This window comes from Aquarana catesbeiana, linkage group LG03 (genome assembly GCF_042186555.1).
Source record: "Aquarana catesbeiana isolate 2022-GZ linkage group LG03, ASM4218655v1, whole genome shotgun sequence".
Taxonomy (NCBI): Eukaryota; Metazoa; Chordata; class Amphibia; order Anura; family Ranidae; genus Aquarana; species Aquarana catesbeiana.
In genome coordinates this window covers 275,760,560-275,776,084 of record NC_133326.1, presented here as the reverse complement: position 1 = coordinate 275,776,084, position 15,525 = coordinate 275,760,560, and the positions used below count along the sequence as shown (strand labels likewise).

The following is a 15,525-nucleotide window of genomic DNA, read 5'->3' as shown; positions in this document are numbered from 1 at the left end:
AGCGTCTTCTAATCTCGACCATAGGGTCATATCACCACCTACAGGAGTAAGAGATTAGGAAGATAAAATAAACACGGCACTGCCTATGGGCAGTACTGGCTGATAATAAACCCCCTCTCTGCATAGGCACTCCAGTTCTTTCTGCCTAGTATCAAGAGTAATGACCTGGTTCCAAGGCATTTTTTTCCCTTTTTTTTTTCCTGGGGTTGTTTCCTGCAAAGACTTTCTATCAACAGCGGGTCTTGGCGATGGGCTGGATAATATAAATTCAGTGGTCACCCCATCCTGGCCATTGAGCGTGTGCAGAACCCTAGCCAAGCACTGGGTAGGCTGCAAAAAAGCTCCCTCGGGACCTATGCCTGGGCTCCAGACATCCGTGTCAGTGTTTCCCTGGCTGACATATCCCCCCCACCCCCCTCCACTTTGGTGGAAAGGTGGTTCTGTTTATAGAGCATACCTGCAACTTCCCTGGACTGGTAAGTAGAACTCTGCCCCCCCTCCCCCCTCGGTGCAGGTGCTCCCTGCTGGCTGTGGACCCTACTATTTCCAAACTGAATAAGGCCACTATGATCCCAGTGGAGGAGTTTCAATCCTTTAAGGACCCAGCGAACAAGAAGGCAGGATCGGTCGCATGCACTATGTTTACTATTGTCGACTCGGCCCTTCATCCGGTCTTGGCCACTGCCCTGGTGTCTGACCCCTACGGAATGGGCCAAACTCCTTTGTAAGGTCTGGGTAGGGAGCAAGTTCCCCCGCCTTATTGGAATTGCTGGACAAGCTGGTCCAGGGCCTTAAGTTTGTGTGTGATGCACCCCCTTGCTCTTTAAGCTCTCCGTTTAAGCAGTGGTGCTTTGGTGTGTGCTGTGGCTAAAATGCTTGTCGGCGGACCAGCTATCAAAAGAAGGCATTAGGGATTTGCCCTTCCAGGGTGATCGTCGCTTTAGGGGTACCCTGGATGAGCTCATCAAGAATCTTACTGGGGGGAAGAGTACCTTTCTTCCCCAGTCCAGATGGGGTAAGGAAACGCATCACAAATGCTGCCCCTCCTTTTCAGCACACAAGAAGCTTTCTAGTCCCCATTGCATCTGCAGACAAGGGTTCCAACCCTTTCAAGGCCCCTGTGGTGGGTACCAAACGCCCCTGGGCTGCCAAAATGGCCAAGTCTGCAGACATGTCCTCCTCCATCTCCGGTGGGGCACTCCGGACGTAGGTCTCCTAGCGTCTCGGTTCAACAGGAAGGTGCCCAGATTGCTGGCCAGGACGAGGGATCATTTTGCAGATGCCACAGATGCGCTGGTGGTGTCACAGACTCAGTATCGTCTCATATATGCATTCCCTTCTCTCAACCTTCTAACCCGCCTATTGCGAAGGATAGAGGCTGAAGTCATCCTGGTGGTTCCGGATTGGCTCCATTGCCCCTGGTATGCGGACGTGGTGCGGTTGGTTGTGGATGCCCCCTGGCGTCTGCCTCTTAGGACAAATCTTCTGTCTCCAGGACTGATCTTCCACCCTGCTCCACAGTTGCTTCTTTAACGGCTTTGTTATTGAAAGACAAGTTCTCAAGGACAAGGAACTGTCAGAGTTTGTTATACATACCATGCTGAAAGCACAAAAGTCTATGTCCAGAAAGATATACCATGGCACCTGGAAGGCATCTATCTCGTGGTGCGAATGCCGTGGGTGTTCATCCGTATTCTTATATGGTAGGTAGGATATTGGTCTTTCTGCAACGGGGCATTGAGAAGAATTTGGCGTTGGGTACCATCAAGGGCCGGATTTCTGCTCCTGGTTTTTCGTTTAACGTCCCCTAGCCATGCACTCTTTGAGCCGTACTTTCGTTCAAGGAGTTCGACATGTGGTGCCTCCAGTGCACTCCTCATTGCCGTCTTGGATCTGAGGATGGTTCTCTCTGTTTTTCAATTACCTCCCTTTGAGAAAATTAGAGAGATTCCCTTGTTACGCTGTCTGAAGGTGGCCTTTTTGTTGGAGTTGGTGGCCTTGTCCTGTAGGTTTCCTTATTTGGTTCTATACAAGGATAAGGTGGTTCTCCGTCCATGCCCTTTTTTTCTCCCAAAGGTGATCTCGGCTTTTCAATTGAACGAGGACATTATTCTGCCTTCCCCATATCCTCATCAGTCGCATCCTAAGGAAATAGCCCTGCATGTGGTTTGGGTGATTCGGGTGTATCCGTCTGCTTCGGAGATCGCATTCACTTTTTTGTGATCATGGACAGGCCGAGGAAGGGGTTGGCGGTGTCTTCTGCCACCATTTCTAGATGGATTAGACAGATGCTGATTCAAGCCTTTACCATTAAGTATCAGGTTCCTCTCTTTCCCAGAACGGCCCACTCTACTCAGGCGCTTAGTGCTTCCTGGGCCTTCCCTCATCTGGTGTCTGTGTCTCAAATTTGCAAGCCGGCTACCGGGTTGTCTGTGCACACCTTTACTAAATTTTACAAGGTGGATGACCTGGTGTCTTCGGACGTGTGTTTTGGCCGCAAAGCTTTGCAGGCGGCTGACTGACGTTTATTTCCTCTGGGGGTGACTATTTTGATTGGGCTCTTGTGTTCCTGTTTGCCTGGTTTTATCTTTCCATGTTTTGGCATTTGTTTTTTCTCCCACCCCTCACTGGTTGGGCACTGCTTTGGTACGTCCCTATGGTCAAGATTAGAAGACTCTGTGTCCACCAATGAACGAAAGAGAAAACAGGAATTTTTTTTTTGTTACCGTAAAATAGCTTACTCTGAGTAAATTGACAGACCACAGCACCTATCCCATGCGGGGTGCCGAGTTTATTTTTTCTGCCTAGGGTCCTACTCCTGTAGGTGGTGATATAACCCTATGGTCAAGATGGGAAGACGCTGTGTCTGTCAGTTAACTCAGAGAAAGGGATTTTACAGTGAGTACCAAAAAATACAGTTTTTAGGGTACATTGGATTCTTGTCTGCTGCAGCTTGTCCAGTTTTACTGACCATATGCCTTTTTGTGTCTTGCTGTTCAAGATACAGTGAAGTAAGACACCAAACCTGAGCATTTTGGCGTGCTGGATATGAAAAGATATGCATTCTCGTGAAAAAAAGGAGATAAAGGGCCAGTTCACACTGATGTGTTTTTTGCTGCACTATTACACTGCTACAACAGCAAGAAAAACTAAGTAAAAATATTTCCCTTTAAATTTTGTGAAACTCTTGATACTAATGTCTTATGGGTGCAGTACATTTTAAAAAGGTTCTACATATTTAGTGGCCTGTTTAACCACTTGACCTCCGGAAGATTTACCCCCCTTCGTGAACCGGTCATTTTTTGCGATACGGCACTGCGTTACTTTAACTGACAATTTCTCGGTCATACAACGCTGTATCCAAATAAAATTTTTTCTTTCCTCCCCCCACCCCACAAATAGAGCTTTCTTTTGGAGGTATTTGATCACCTCTGCTTTTTTATTTTTTGCTCTATAAACAAAAACAAAAAAAAAATGACCATTTTGAAAAATTTTTTTTTTTTTTTACTTTCTGCTATAAAACGAAATCAAATTTCTTCATAAAATTTAGGCCAATGTGTATTCTGTATACATATTTTTGGTAAAAAAAAAAAAATCTCAATAAGTGTATATTCATTGGTTTGTGCAAAAGTTATAGCGTCTACAAACTATGGAAAACATTTTTTTTTTTCTAGTAATGGCAGCAATCAGCAACTTACAGCAGGACTGCGATATTGCGGTGGATGTTCAGGCACTGACATTTTTTGGGGACCAGTGACATTAATATAGTGATTAGTGCTTTAAAAAAAACAAAAAAAAAACCCACGGTCACTGTACTAATAACACTGGCTAGGAAGGAGTTAACGTCAGGGGCGATCAAAGGGTTAACTGTGTGCCTAGCCAGTGTTTTTACTAGGGGGAGACATAGATCCTAGCCCCTGCTTTGCAGAGGCACAAGATACATGAACAGAGGCAGACTGCTGTTCTGCCTCTCTGCTTGATCATCGGCAGGTGACGGCAGACATAGAGTACAAGGTGGGCTCCCGCTGTGTGATCACAGCAGGAGCGAGCCCCCTACCCGGAAGAGCCAGATATATACGTGATCAGGTGCCACCCTGTAGCAGTATAACTGCTATGGGATGGACCTGAAGCAGTTAAAAAGTGCACCAAAAACCTTGAAATCAATGGAAAAAACGCATCAGACACACTGCCTTTTTCAAAGGTGCATGCTGAGAGTCAGGCAACCAGAAACCACACCAAAAATGTAATATGCATTTTTACGGCGGTTTTCAAGGGACCAGTGTGAAGGGGCTGAAGAAGGTAAAAGTTGAAGCATATCAAAATCCAAGAATAAAAATTCAGCAAATTTTAGCATAACAGTTCTTAGATGGGTGCATTTTTATGTTTTTCTTGCACGCTGCTGTTGTCAGCTCACAAGATTTCTGGCAGAATCAACAAGCTTTGGTTCGCACTAAACAAATCACTGCAACAAAATCTGTCAATTATATATTTATCAATTATAATCTTAAAGCTTGTGGGGGTAACTGAAGCTTTAATGTTTAAAAATGTTTGAGCTACTGTTAACTGGGTAGAGAAGTCAGCCACATGAAGAGCAGAATATGAACATTCTGTTTTTGTTTTTAAACACTTATGTTTATTATGTTGGTTCTTTTGTATTCATTTTTCCAGGGCTCAGAAGAAGACACAGTTGTCTATGTTTTAGGCACTGCTGGCAGACAGAATTGGAAGCATGTATACACTGCTGTAACACGGGGCCGAAAACATGTATATATCATTGCAAACAGTGCTCAGCTTGATCTAGCAATTGCTAACAAGTCCCGTGAAAGAAAAACTAGGCTCCAGCAGCGTCTAAAGGACAGCTTATCTAAGAGTGGTGCCTGGCCACAGTCTGGGACCTCTGCTTCCACCAAACCAGTAAAAATACAGATGACACAAGACAAGCCTGCTGTGTCTTCCCAGGAACATCCCTACACACAGCTTAAATCGCCTCCTCGCTTCAGATGCTCCTCTGTGCCTACCACCCCAGATAAGGCCACATTGTCATCACCATCAGGCTCTCCAGTGAATCGTGAAAGCAGTCTGCTGGAGGAGTCATCTTCACAGAAGAGGGCAGGAATCCCTGTACATGGCATGGAGACCCCTTCCAAGCTATACCGGCCTGAAAACTCCATGGTATTATTCATTTTTTTTAATCTGTTATAATGACAAATGTATAGTTCTATGTATTAAAGGGTAACAATTCAGAGGCTATACTGCTGGTTTGTAAACTTTAGTATGATTGCCTTTGAGCCTACTTTTAAATCGTTTGGGTTTTGATGTTTACAATGCGAAGGCTTTAATACAATATAACTGTGCTTAAAATGGACAAAGGTAGTCCAGAACTAGGATTTTGGATAGTGAGGCCTAATGTCACCAGGAGCATACATTACTTAACCACTTCCCACCCGGCCACTGCATATGTATGGCCGGGTGGGCACTCTCTCCTTCTGAGTGGACGATTAGGAACATCCCTCAAAAGGAATAGGATTGAGCGGGCCCGCGCAGCGCCACGATCTCGATGCGCTCGTGTCACCCGGACACGGCGCATCTCAGATCGGCAGGAGGGCTCTGTGATTGGCCCTCCTGATCACATGATGGCCGTGTCCAATCACAGCCATCATGTGATGTAAACAGAGAGCCGGTTGCTAGGTGATCGGCTCGCCTCTTCTCCTACATTAGTTGTTGGTGAGGAGAGAGGATCGCTGCAGCCGGCTGGTAAACAGTGTGTATGAGCTGTTTTTTTTTTTTTTTTTTTTTACACACTGATCACCAGCATAGTAACACACAGTGTAAAACACATGTTCCCACATAGTAAAAACACCTGTCCCCCACCTATGTCCCAGAAAAATCACATGTCCCAATGATTATCTGCACACATATGTCCGTGATCACCTGCGCACATCTGTACATGATCATTTGCGCACATATGTCCGTGATCACATGAACCAATTATTATACACTTAACAGGATTTTTTTTATTTTTTAACCAAAGACATGTAGCAGCATACATATCTGATGCGGGGAGGAGCCGCCGGGGGGACCCCAGAAGTTGAGGTTCAGGGCCACTCTGTGCAAAACGAACTGCACAGTGGAGGTAAGTATATGTTTGTTATTTAAAAAACAAAACCCTTACAATCACTTTAAAGGTGCCTGCTATATAAAAACATACAATTTTCATCAAAGTCTTTAAAGGCTGAACTGTAAGTTCAATACTTTGACCTGGGACAAGTGTGCAGAGTAGTAATTGTGGATCTACATACATGTTCTGGGGCAGCAACTCAAACTAGCAGTATAACAGGCAGGAAACTAGCAGTTTAAGGAGGTGGTAAGTAATTGCCCCATCATTTATGACACATTTGTTTCATACAAAATCTGATATCTGACTTTCTTAAATTTTTGTTTTTCAGAATGTGGCAGAAATTTCTCCCTCAAGTAGACTTCAAAACCTGAGCATACATAGTTCATGTAACAAGCAGCTTTTTGATCACTGAAGGCAGACAGCTTTAAAGGACGCCGGATATCTTTTCTACAGCAAGCAGATTGTTGTTTTACAATGTGTAAAGCAGGACAGTTTTACTTTGCACTGCAATGTGGGATTACTTGAAACCCTGATGATGTATTCTTTGTATTTTTATAAGTCTTATTAGAAAAATGTGATGTAGTCAGTGGTAAATGCCATATTGTAGGAAAATGTTTAATGAATTACCAGGAGGTAAAACTATACAAGTGGCTAGTGTTAGGCCTGGTACACACTACGTTTTTTTTATTCAACCCAGCGGACAGTATGTACCCAGGATTACGCTAGCTATCAAGTTAGGTTTGTCATGTTTTTCCTCCATAGAGTGGCTGAATCTGATTAGATGCTGTTACAATTCACCTAAAAATACTCCACCTGGCTCCTTTTGATTTTGTTGTCAAAGTTTGTTGAGCTGGGTGATGCTGATAGGGTCACCCTTGGCTGGAATTTTGCAGGTATTAATGAGTATGCTCTTGCCTCTTCTTTCATTTTTGTTTCCTATGCAGAATACATCTTTTCAAAATGGGTAAATATACAAACAAGAGCTACTTAGAGGCATGCAATGTTGTAACCAGAAAGCGGTAAGCAGTAAGGAGATGGAGCTGAATGGTTTAAATTCATGTGTTTTGTCTGCCTGGCAGATACAGTTGTCTGAAGCTGAAGAAGCCAAAGCTATTTGTTACTACTCCTTTTTGGTCATTTATGTGATGAAGGATGTGTTAATGTGCAAGCCAGCAAAAAAGAATTTGTGTAGCATCTTCCTCAATCAGGCGCCAATTTTTTTTTTTGTACAGGTGTAGAACGTAGTGATAGATGCACTACCCCTTCAGGACTCGATGTGCTAGAAAATGAGGAGAAAGCCTGGCCATACACTATACAATTTTCCTTTTAGATTTACCAAAACCATATATTAGGAGGTCAAACCTAAACGCTTTCACTTTGTATGCAATCAGGCAGGCCCTTGCACTACACAGTTGAAGGTAAATCTAAAGGAAATTAAATAAGAGAATTGTATAGTGTATGGCCAGCCTAAGGCACCATCAAAAGTTCATAAGCCTTTTTTATATTGATTATGCACTTGTTGAATGTTATAAAAGTTTAAAACTATGTTTATAGAAAAATGATAAATCACGTGTTGTGACTTGTCAATATATTAGTTTTCATGAGGATAATTAAGGAAAAGTTATGTCCTAAAGTGAATCTGTGAGGCTATAATTATGGAGCTACCATCATTGACTTTGTTTTTAAATCTGTAGCCATCTGGGCTGTCACTCTCATTCTTGCTTCAACGCTTAGAAGCAGTCTTTAACACAGAGGAACCCCTGAAATTCCAGTCCCAGGGAATCCCTGCTAAAAATGACTATATCTACAATTCATGATACATTGATCATTGGGAAGAATGCTCTTTACACTTCATTAGTAAGAATTACCCTCTTACAAATAGCTAAAAAGATCATTGGTGTAAGTGGGTGCTTATCTTGAAAAGGTAGAAATTGTTCATGGAAACCCTAACCGCCTCTGTCACTAACTCACTAGGTGTAGTCTGGATCAAACCTTTTGCCCTGACCATTTAAAAACAATTCAGCAATGCCAGTTAACCTATTTCTGTAATTATGGGATCTCCTTAAAGTAACTAATTAGTATAATATAAATACAGACACTTATGAAATGTTTCTGAAGCATTGTACAAACTTTAAGCACCTTTCTCCAAAGCTCCAGTCATACTTCCTTTGGCTCACAATGGGAATGTAATTAACAAGCACTGCATAAAGCTTGTAAAAAACCTCACCTAAAACTACAGTCAGATCCTTATTGGGCATTCCAATCAGGAGCTGGAGCATGCCTTGAGAGACTTAAGGAAACCTGAATAAAGCTTGTGACACAAACACTTTTGCAGTGCTTCATAAATACATGCTGTGCAAAATACTCTTTAATCCAATGTTTACAACATAACATTGGTCAGAACTATTGCTGCTAAAAAGATGCAAGGCTCACAAAGAAATGTTTTTCAAGTGCTAAATTACAGTTGTTTTTAGAAAAGTGTCACTTGAAGCACCTCTCTGCCCTGGCTCCAATGTTGACTAAAACAAGCAGTGGGCATTTAGAAACACACTCATAGTCAAGTAGCTAGTCTTACTGACGAGGAGTCTTTGATATCGTTGCTTGTTTTATATCATGGTTTATTCAATTTTGTACATCATGATTGTTCCATACAAAGTTTCAACAGCTTGAGTTCCCAAAACCATACATAAGACAAATGCCATGCTATTAAAGTATTAAATTTGTACAAAAATACTTTACAGTTAAATACTCGTTTGTTACAAACAAAAATACATATTTAATTAAATGATTTCCTTTTCTCCCATATTTTTGTGTAATAGTATACTTCGTATTTTGACTGGCAGTGTGTTGTAAAACAATATGCTTGCACAGGTAGGAATAACATCCATTAGACAATACCAAAGGACTGTAGAGTGCAGTTATATAGACACACGATGGAGGCTTCCTGGATCCTCTTCTTCTCAGCAGATGCCAATGCTAGGGAGCGCAAACAGAGCTGCTGGTGAGTCTCCAATCAAAATAAGAATCACTTTATTGCTTCCAGGGATAAACTAATTGGCAAAGCTCTTTAAACATATACACCTCTAAACCAATGAGACATGGCAGAGGAAACCATTCAATGCTAATGCTCTTATTTATATATACACACACACGAACTTGGATGAAATGTCTGCATTATAGACAACTTTCATAGATTCGGAATAGGCCTGAGGAATCTGAAATTATATAGTGATTGACATCAGGTTGAAGTTGTGTAAATTTAAAGATAATGCTTACTTCAGCCTTACTGTGATTTAAGGGTGCAAAACATGTATACAAAGGACCAGAGACCATTCACTGCAAGAATCTGGTAGAGGCTCATTCAGGACTAAACCACACACACACAATACAATATACCAGGAGTTGGCATAAAGGCTGGGGATGGTTTGGATACAACATGTCATATTGGGTAAAAAAAAACAACAAGCTAAACATGGTTAAAAATCCTGCTTAAAAGTCTTAGCAGCTATAAATTATATTCACAGGCCCCTTCATACAACAGGGACCTTACTAAATGTTCAAAAGGTTCTGCCCCAGTTGATTGGTAGTAAAATAAGCCACTTTTTATTTCAGTAGGTTCATTGCACATCACAAAAGCCCCATATTTGTTCAAGGTTAAGCTTGGAATGGCACTAATATTTTGAGTGGTCACAAAGTAGTAGTAGAATCTGTAAAAATCATATTACTCCAGGCTCAGGCGCATAGAGTACCCTCAGGATACCTAGTGGTTCACATTCCCTGTGCGTAACAGTAAAGCCACATAGTGACATCCGTGCGATTCAGTGGCACAGACCTGTAGGACAGGGATACAGCACCAGTTTCTTTAAGTTTTTCCTACCAAGTCCCTGTGCTAGAAATCATTTTGCTATAAAGTATTTGTTGAGTCTCGCATATCCATAGATGCTAGGCGGCCACTGCTTTGCTGAGAAAAAGGGTCACTGTGATCAGTCCATTCCTCCACTGGTAGGTTTGTTACATCTGGTGCCTCCTTCTGTGACGCAATGGGGTTCCTGCTAATAACCAAATCAAGCTTGTTTCCAGATTCTGCTATTAATGGGACAACCAAACAGCAGTCAAAGTCTCTGGTACGGACGTGGTTTACCTGCAGTAATTGTAAAAGAAAGAATGAATAGTACAATACTTGATATTTAGGTACTAAATGCTTGGCGATAAACCATAGGCATGCTAACACCTTTTGCCTTTTTATCAACCTAGACCCCACTGCTCAGTATAAAGCTAGGCAAGTAAAAGATCAGAAAAATGTCCTTACCGGGACCCTTAAATATTGTTACAGCGTAGCAGCTAATCCTGACCAAACCTTAAAGGGGCTGTAAATGGAGAAGTTTTTTTTTTTTTTTTTATCTTCATGCATTCTATGCAGGAAAAGAAAAAGCCTTCTGTGTACAGCAGCCCCCCTAACACTTACCTGAGGTACCTCTCTGTCCAGCGATGTCTGAACCATCCAAGATTGTCCTTTCTTATTGGCTGAGACACAGCAGTGGCGCCATTGGCTCTCGCTGCTGTCAAAATCAGCTAGCCAATCGGGAGAGAGGGGGTGGGGCCGGGTCAGGGCTCAATGTCTGACTAGACACAGGGAGCTGTGACTCGGCTTAGGTGCCCCGGGCAATCTTTTGGGACCTGTGACATGTTCCAGAATATTGGAGGGAGGGGGAGAGGAGGAGTTGCTTAGTCGTGGGAGCTGGGTACCTGTCAAAACTAGGTACCCGCTCCCCCCGCCCCCCCCCAAAAAAATGACATGCCAAATGTGGCATGTAAGGGAGGTGAGGAGTGCTTAAAGGGAAAGTTCCACTTTTCCACTTTGGGGTGGAACTCTGCTTTAAGGTGTAAGCAGCCTGCTGAGCCCTGACTTGTATAGTTTGCCCTATTTTGACTATAGGTTAGTTCGCATTCCCAAAAAAATAAAAAATCCCTGTATTTTTCAAGCCATCAATACACTGGGACTGAAGCTTGTATATCCAAAAATCAAGCAAATGTAATCAGGTATAAGCATTCCTGTGTAGAAGTGAATGCAAATATCTGTACAAGGGGGGAAAAAAAACACAACCGCTTAACAAATGGACGGCCCAACATGGTGCTTTCAATGTCATCTGTTGTCCAAACAGAATGCAACTTTTAAGCTTATCTAAGGATAAACCCTTTTTCGCCCATTTTGGATAGGGGTGAAACTACTGTTTTTGCCATCTGTGTCATTAGTAAGAATTCTCTTCACTTCCTGTCTTGTAGACTGAACAGGAAGTGAAAGGATATCATTTCAATGATGGATTACTAAGGAAATTTAATGCAGCAGATAAAAGACACATCATGCTTACTTCATTTTGACATCGAAAGATGTCCAGCAGTGCCATCAAAACAGAACTGAGAGAAACCAGTAAAACCCAGGTATAACAATTTTAATGTCCCATGAAGACCATTTCTGACCAGACTTCTTCGAAGGATTGCAGCCAAAAAAAGCCATACCTCTGATGTGGAAACAAAGCTAAGCAACTAAACTATGTATGAAAACATAGGAACTGGTGCTCTGAACTGATAAGTCAAAATTTGAAATATTTGGCTGTAGCAGGAGGCTGTTTGACAAAAGGCTGTAAAATGGTACAATAATGAGTGTCTGCAGGCAACAGTAAAGCATAGAGAGGGGTTCCTTGCAAGTTTGTGGCTGCATTTCTGCAAATGGAGTTGGCCATTTGGTCAGGATCAATGGTATCCTCAATGCTGAGATATACAGGCAGACACCTATCCATCATCCCATATCAGGGAAGCATGTTTTTGGCCCCAAATTTATTCTGCAGCAGGACAACGACCCTAAACATACAGCCAACATCATCAAGAACTAACTTCAGCGTAAAGAAGAAGTGATGAAGTCCTGGAAGTGATGGTTTGGCCCCCACAGAGCCCTGCTCTCAGCATCATGGAATCTGTCAGGGATTACATGAAGAGACGGAAGGATTTGAGGCAACCTACATCGAAGGAAGCTCTGTGGTTAGTTCTCCAAGATGTTTGGAACAATCTACCTGCAGAGTTCCTTCAAAAACACAGCACTTTGTGTACCTAGAAGAATTGAAGCTGGTTTGAAGCCAAAGGGTAGTCACCCCAAATATTGATTTGATTTATATTTCTCTTCTGTTCATTTACATTCTAATTTAATTGATAAAAATAAAAAATAATATTTACACTTCTATTTCTGAAAGCATTTTTAATTTACAGCATTTTTTTCACACCTGCCTAAACGTTTTATCACTGTACTGTATATGACTTATGTAAATTATTAATTGCAATTTAGGCTTCATGTACACGGGACGTTGTTTAACCTCTCCCGAACGATTTAACTTGACAGCTAGAAATTGACGTCTAAAAACGTCTGTTTAGCCACGTTTACATGTCGCATTTTTTTTTTTTTTGTTAAAATGAAAAACGTCTGTAAACAAAACACTGCTAAATGCAAGTTACCGCTTTTAGCAGCGTTTACAGGCATTTGGCGTTTCAAATGCCTCAGAACATCCATCCTGAACGCATTTTTTTGCGTTCAAAAAATGATTCTAAACTCAACTTGCCTAGAAACAACAATAAACGACCCTGTGTACATGAACTGATAAGATAACAGAGGAGAGTTCGGGGGCAGCTGAAAAAAATGGCCAACTGTTTCTAAACGTCCGTTTACCAGCAGCAGTGTACATGAGGCCTGACACTTCTCTGTTTAGTATCACTTTATGGGACAGTCTTTTGATAACTGTCAGCAATTGTTTGAGAGCACCCTCTGGTTGTGTACCCAAAGCAAAGGTTGAAAAAGGGATAACATGCAGTCAACTGTTTTAGTCCATAAGTAATTGACATTAGCCAGCAGTTCTTCTTTATCAGACTCAATTCTGTTGAACCAACCATGTTGGTTTAGCCAAGCATTTACCTTGTCTGCTTACTTCCTGATCTGGAAAGAATCCAGTCTAATGTCTTGCTGGGACATTGTTCTGACAATGAAAGAGTTAAAGTGTTACTAAACCCAGGACCCTGCATTCACTATATCTGGTCTCCCACAGATCATGGAAATGCAATTATTTTAGTAAATATAAACTGCTAAATACCTTTTCTCATCAGCAGTACATAGCAGTCTTGTGAGACTTCTATCAGTGTCTGACTGAGCACTAGTAAAGCTAGGAGGAGTTTTCATTCTACTCCGAGTGTCCTATGAGGCTGCATGACACCTGACCCTCTGTCCGGACAGTGCTGATTGGTACTTTGCTGATCACATGCACCCTCCCAAAAAACAAAAAACCTCTCCAGCAAAACACACCAAACTGAGCGTGTGCAGAGTCGAGATGGATTGGGGACTGTGGAAGAAAGGGAGGATCAGCGAAGACAGGTTTAAACAGCCTTTTTACACAATGTGGAGGATTAAACCCTTAGGTTGCACAGTGAATTTAACAAGTGTGCTTTACTGCATTTATGAACTGATTTTACTGTTGTGGGTTTAGTAACACTTTAACAGGCAGTCTCTGAGAAATATATCAGTTGCTTAGCTCTGTGTCTCTTACTTGTTTGAGAAGGTATTATTAGCAGAAATCAGAATAGCATGTGGCAATACAGGCAGCTTCTACTATATACATGCTTAATGCACAAGCTGATCACTGTAGTATTGGTAATTTAGGCCATAAGATGATGTGCTGTGATTAGCTTGCAGGTATGTACAAGCTTGTGTGTCAATGGTTACACTGTCATAAACTACTAGATACCCAGAGTCCATATAATTTCTCACAGTATATTCCAGAGCTATAGATTTTTGACTGGAGCTACAAAAATTTTTTTGGACGGTTCTGCCTCTCTAAATTAAGCACTGCAATTGTGATCTCGATACTGATCCAGCTGTAACTCAAAGACTCAGTAGAATTATTAGACAAGGACTAGATTCAAATGTGTGCGTGTCTCTAGCTCCAGCAAAATACAGTACCATGTGATGAATGAAGGCTAAAGCATGAAGAAGAAGGGTGGGACTAAGTACATAGAGCTTCCTTTACCTACAGAGGGAGGAACTAAATTATTAAAAGGCAAACGGACAAAGCATGTGTAACATACTATACATTGTGGAACAATAGAAAGATGTGCCAGCATGTTCAGTTCCGCTTTACATTTGGCAGTATACTCTTATATACAAATCATGACACACAACACAGCCTTGTATTACCTGCAGTAGCCTGTCAAATGGCTTCAGGCCTCCTATATCTCCAGGTCCATTGGAACGAATGTTCTTCACATATACGCCCTTCTCCAGTAAACCATCAGCTACACTAAATCCAAAATCTTCTCTATCAGTGTCTTTAAATAAAGAGATCTATTTAAAAAAAAGCATACTAATTGATGAGTAAAATATAATAAAATAATTAAAAGTACATTTAAACCCAGAACTCAATTCTCAGTTTTGAATGGAGTAGGGTATGATTAGCAATCCTGTAAAGTTTTCATGGCTTTCTATATTCACCCCTGAGGAGATTCACCATCTCGGTCTTACTGATCACTGTCACCGAGACTGAAAGTGAGGGAAAAAACAAAATATCGAATCCTCACTGGAGCAAGAAAAGATGCTTGTTGCAGCGACAACTGCCTGAGAGGGGAACTCTCCTCACTCCAAATATTTCCCCTCATTTAGACCCCTTTTCACACTGGAGGTGTTTTTCTGGCGCTTTTGGGCTAAAAATAGAGCCTGTAAAGCACCTGAAAAACACCTCCCCTGCAGTTCCAGTGTGAAAGCCTGAGTGCTTTCACACTGGGGCGATGTGCTGGCAGGACGTTAAAAAATGTCCTGCAAGCAGCATTTTTGGGGCGGTGAAGGAGCGGTGTATACACCTCTCCTGCACTGCTCCTGCCCATTGAAATGAATGGGCACCGCTGCCGAAGCGCCTGTAAAGCGCCTCGGCACGGGCACATTTAACCCTTTATTTGGCCGCTAGTGGGGGCTAAAAATGCCCCGCTAGCGGCCGAATATCGACGCTAAAATGACGGTAAAGCGCTGCTAAAACTAGCGGCGTTTTACCATCAATGCCTGCCCGCTCCAGTGTGAAAGCAGCCTTAATGTTGTATCTCCAGGACAGACTGAAGGGAATTCTTCCCAAAGGGACACAGACAACAAAGTGACATCACTGGGTGGGAAAAAAACTGCCTCCTGTATTTATTTACACTAAACTTTTTATTTTTACTATGTACCCCATACGCACTCACTTTGTGGGGGGGGAGGGCAGGATACAGCACCCCCCCCATGTTGAGGGCATGTGGCCTGGTATGGTTGGGGGGGGGCACTTGCTCACCACCCTGCTGGGCTGCATGCTCAGATAAGGGTCTGGTATGGATTTTGGGGGGACCCCACG

At 42.3% G+C, this 15,525-nt stretch overlaps 2 protein-coding genes across 11 annotated transcripts in view; one reads left to right on the top strand and one right to left on the bottom strand.

The window, feature by feature from the left end:
- The window catches only part of HELB (DNA helicase B), a gene marked incomplete in the record, with an annotated part of 74,343 nt that extends 63,451 nt beyond the window's left edge, over nt 1–10,892 (top strand). Inside the window, 2 exon segments of the mRNA XM_073620107.1 lie at nt 4,663–5,172; nt 6,447–10,892. Coding sequence (XP_073476208.1) covers nt 4,663–5,172; nt 6,447–6,530 — 594 coding nt within the window.
- Nucleotides 8,608–15,525, bottom strand: part of GRIP1 (glutamate receptor interacting protein 1) — a 900,266-nt gene continuing 893,348 nt past the window's right edge. For 7 of the 10 annotated variants that reach the window (XM_073620096.1, XM_073620097.1, XM_073620098.1 and 4 more), the window contains 2 exons: nt 14,349–14,495; nt 8,609–10,259 (listed from right to left, as the gene is read on the bottom strand). In XM_073620096.1, coding sequence (XP_073476197.1) covers nt 10,023–10,259; nt 14,349–14,495 — 384 coding nt within the window. In that variant the 3' untranslated portion in view covers nt 8,609–10,022. Of the gene's footprint in view, nt 10,260–14,348; nt 14,496–15,525 lie in introns of all 10 variants that reach the window. The other 3 variants (XM_073620100.1, XM_073620101.1, XM_073620099.1) reach the window with 1 other exon arrangement.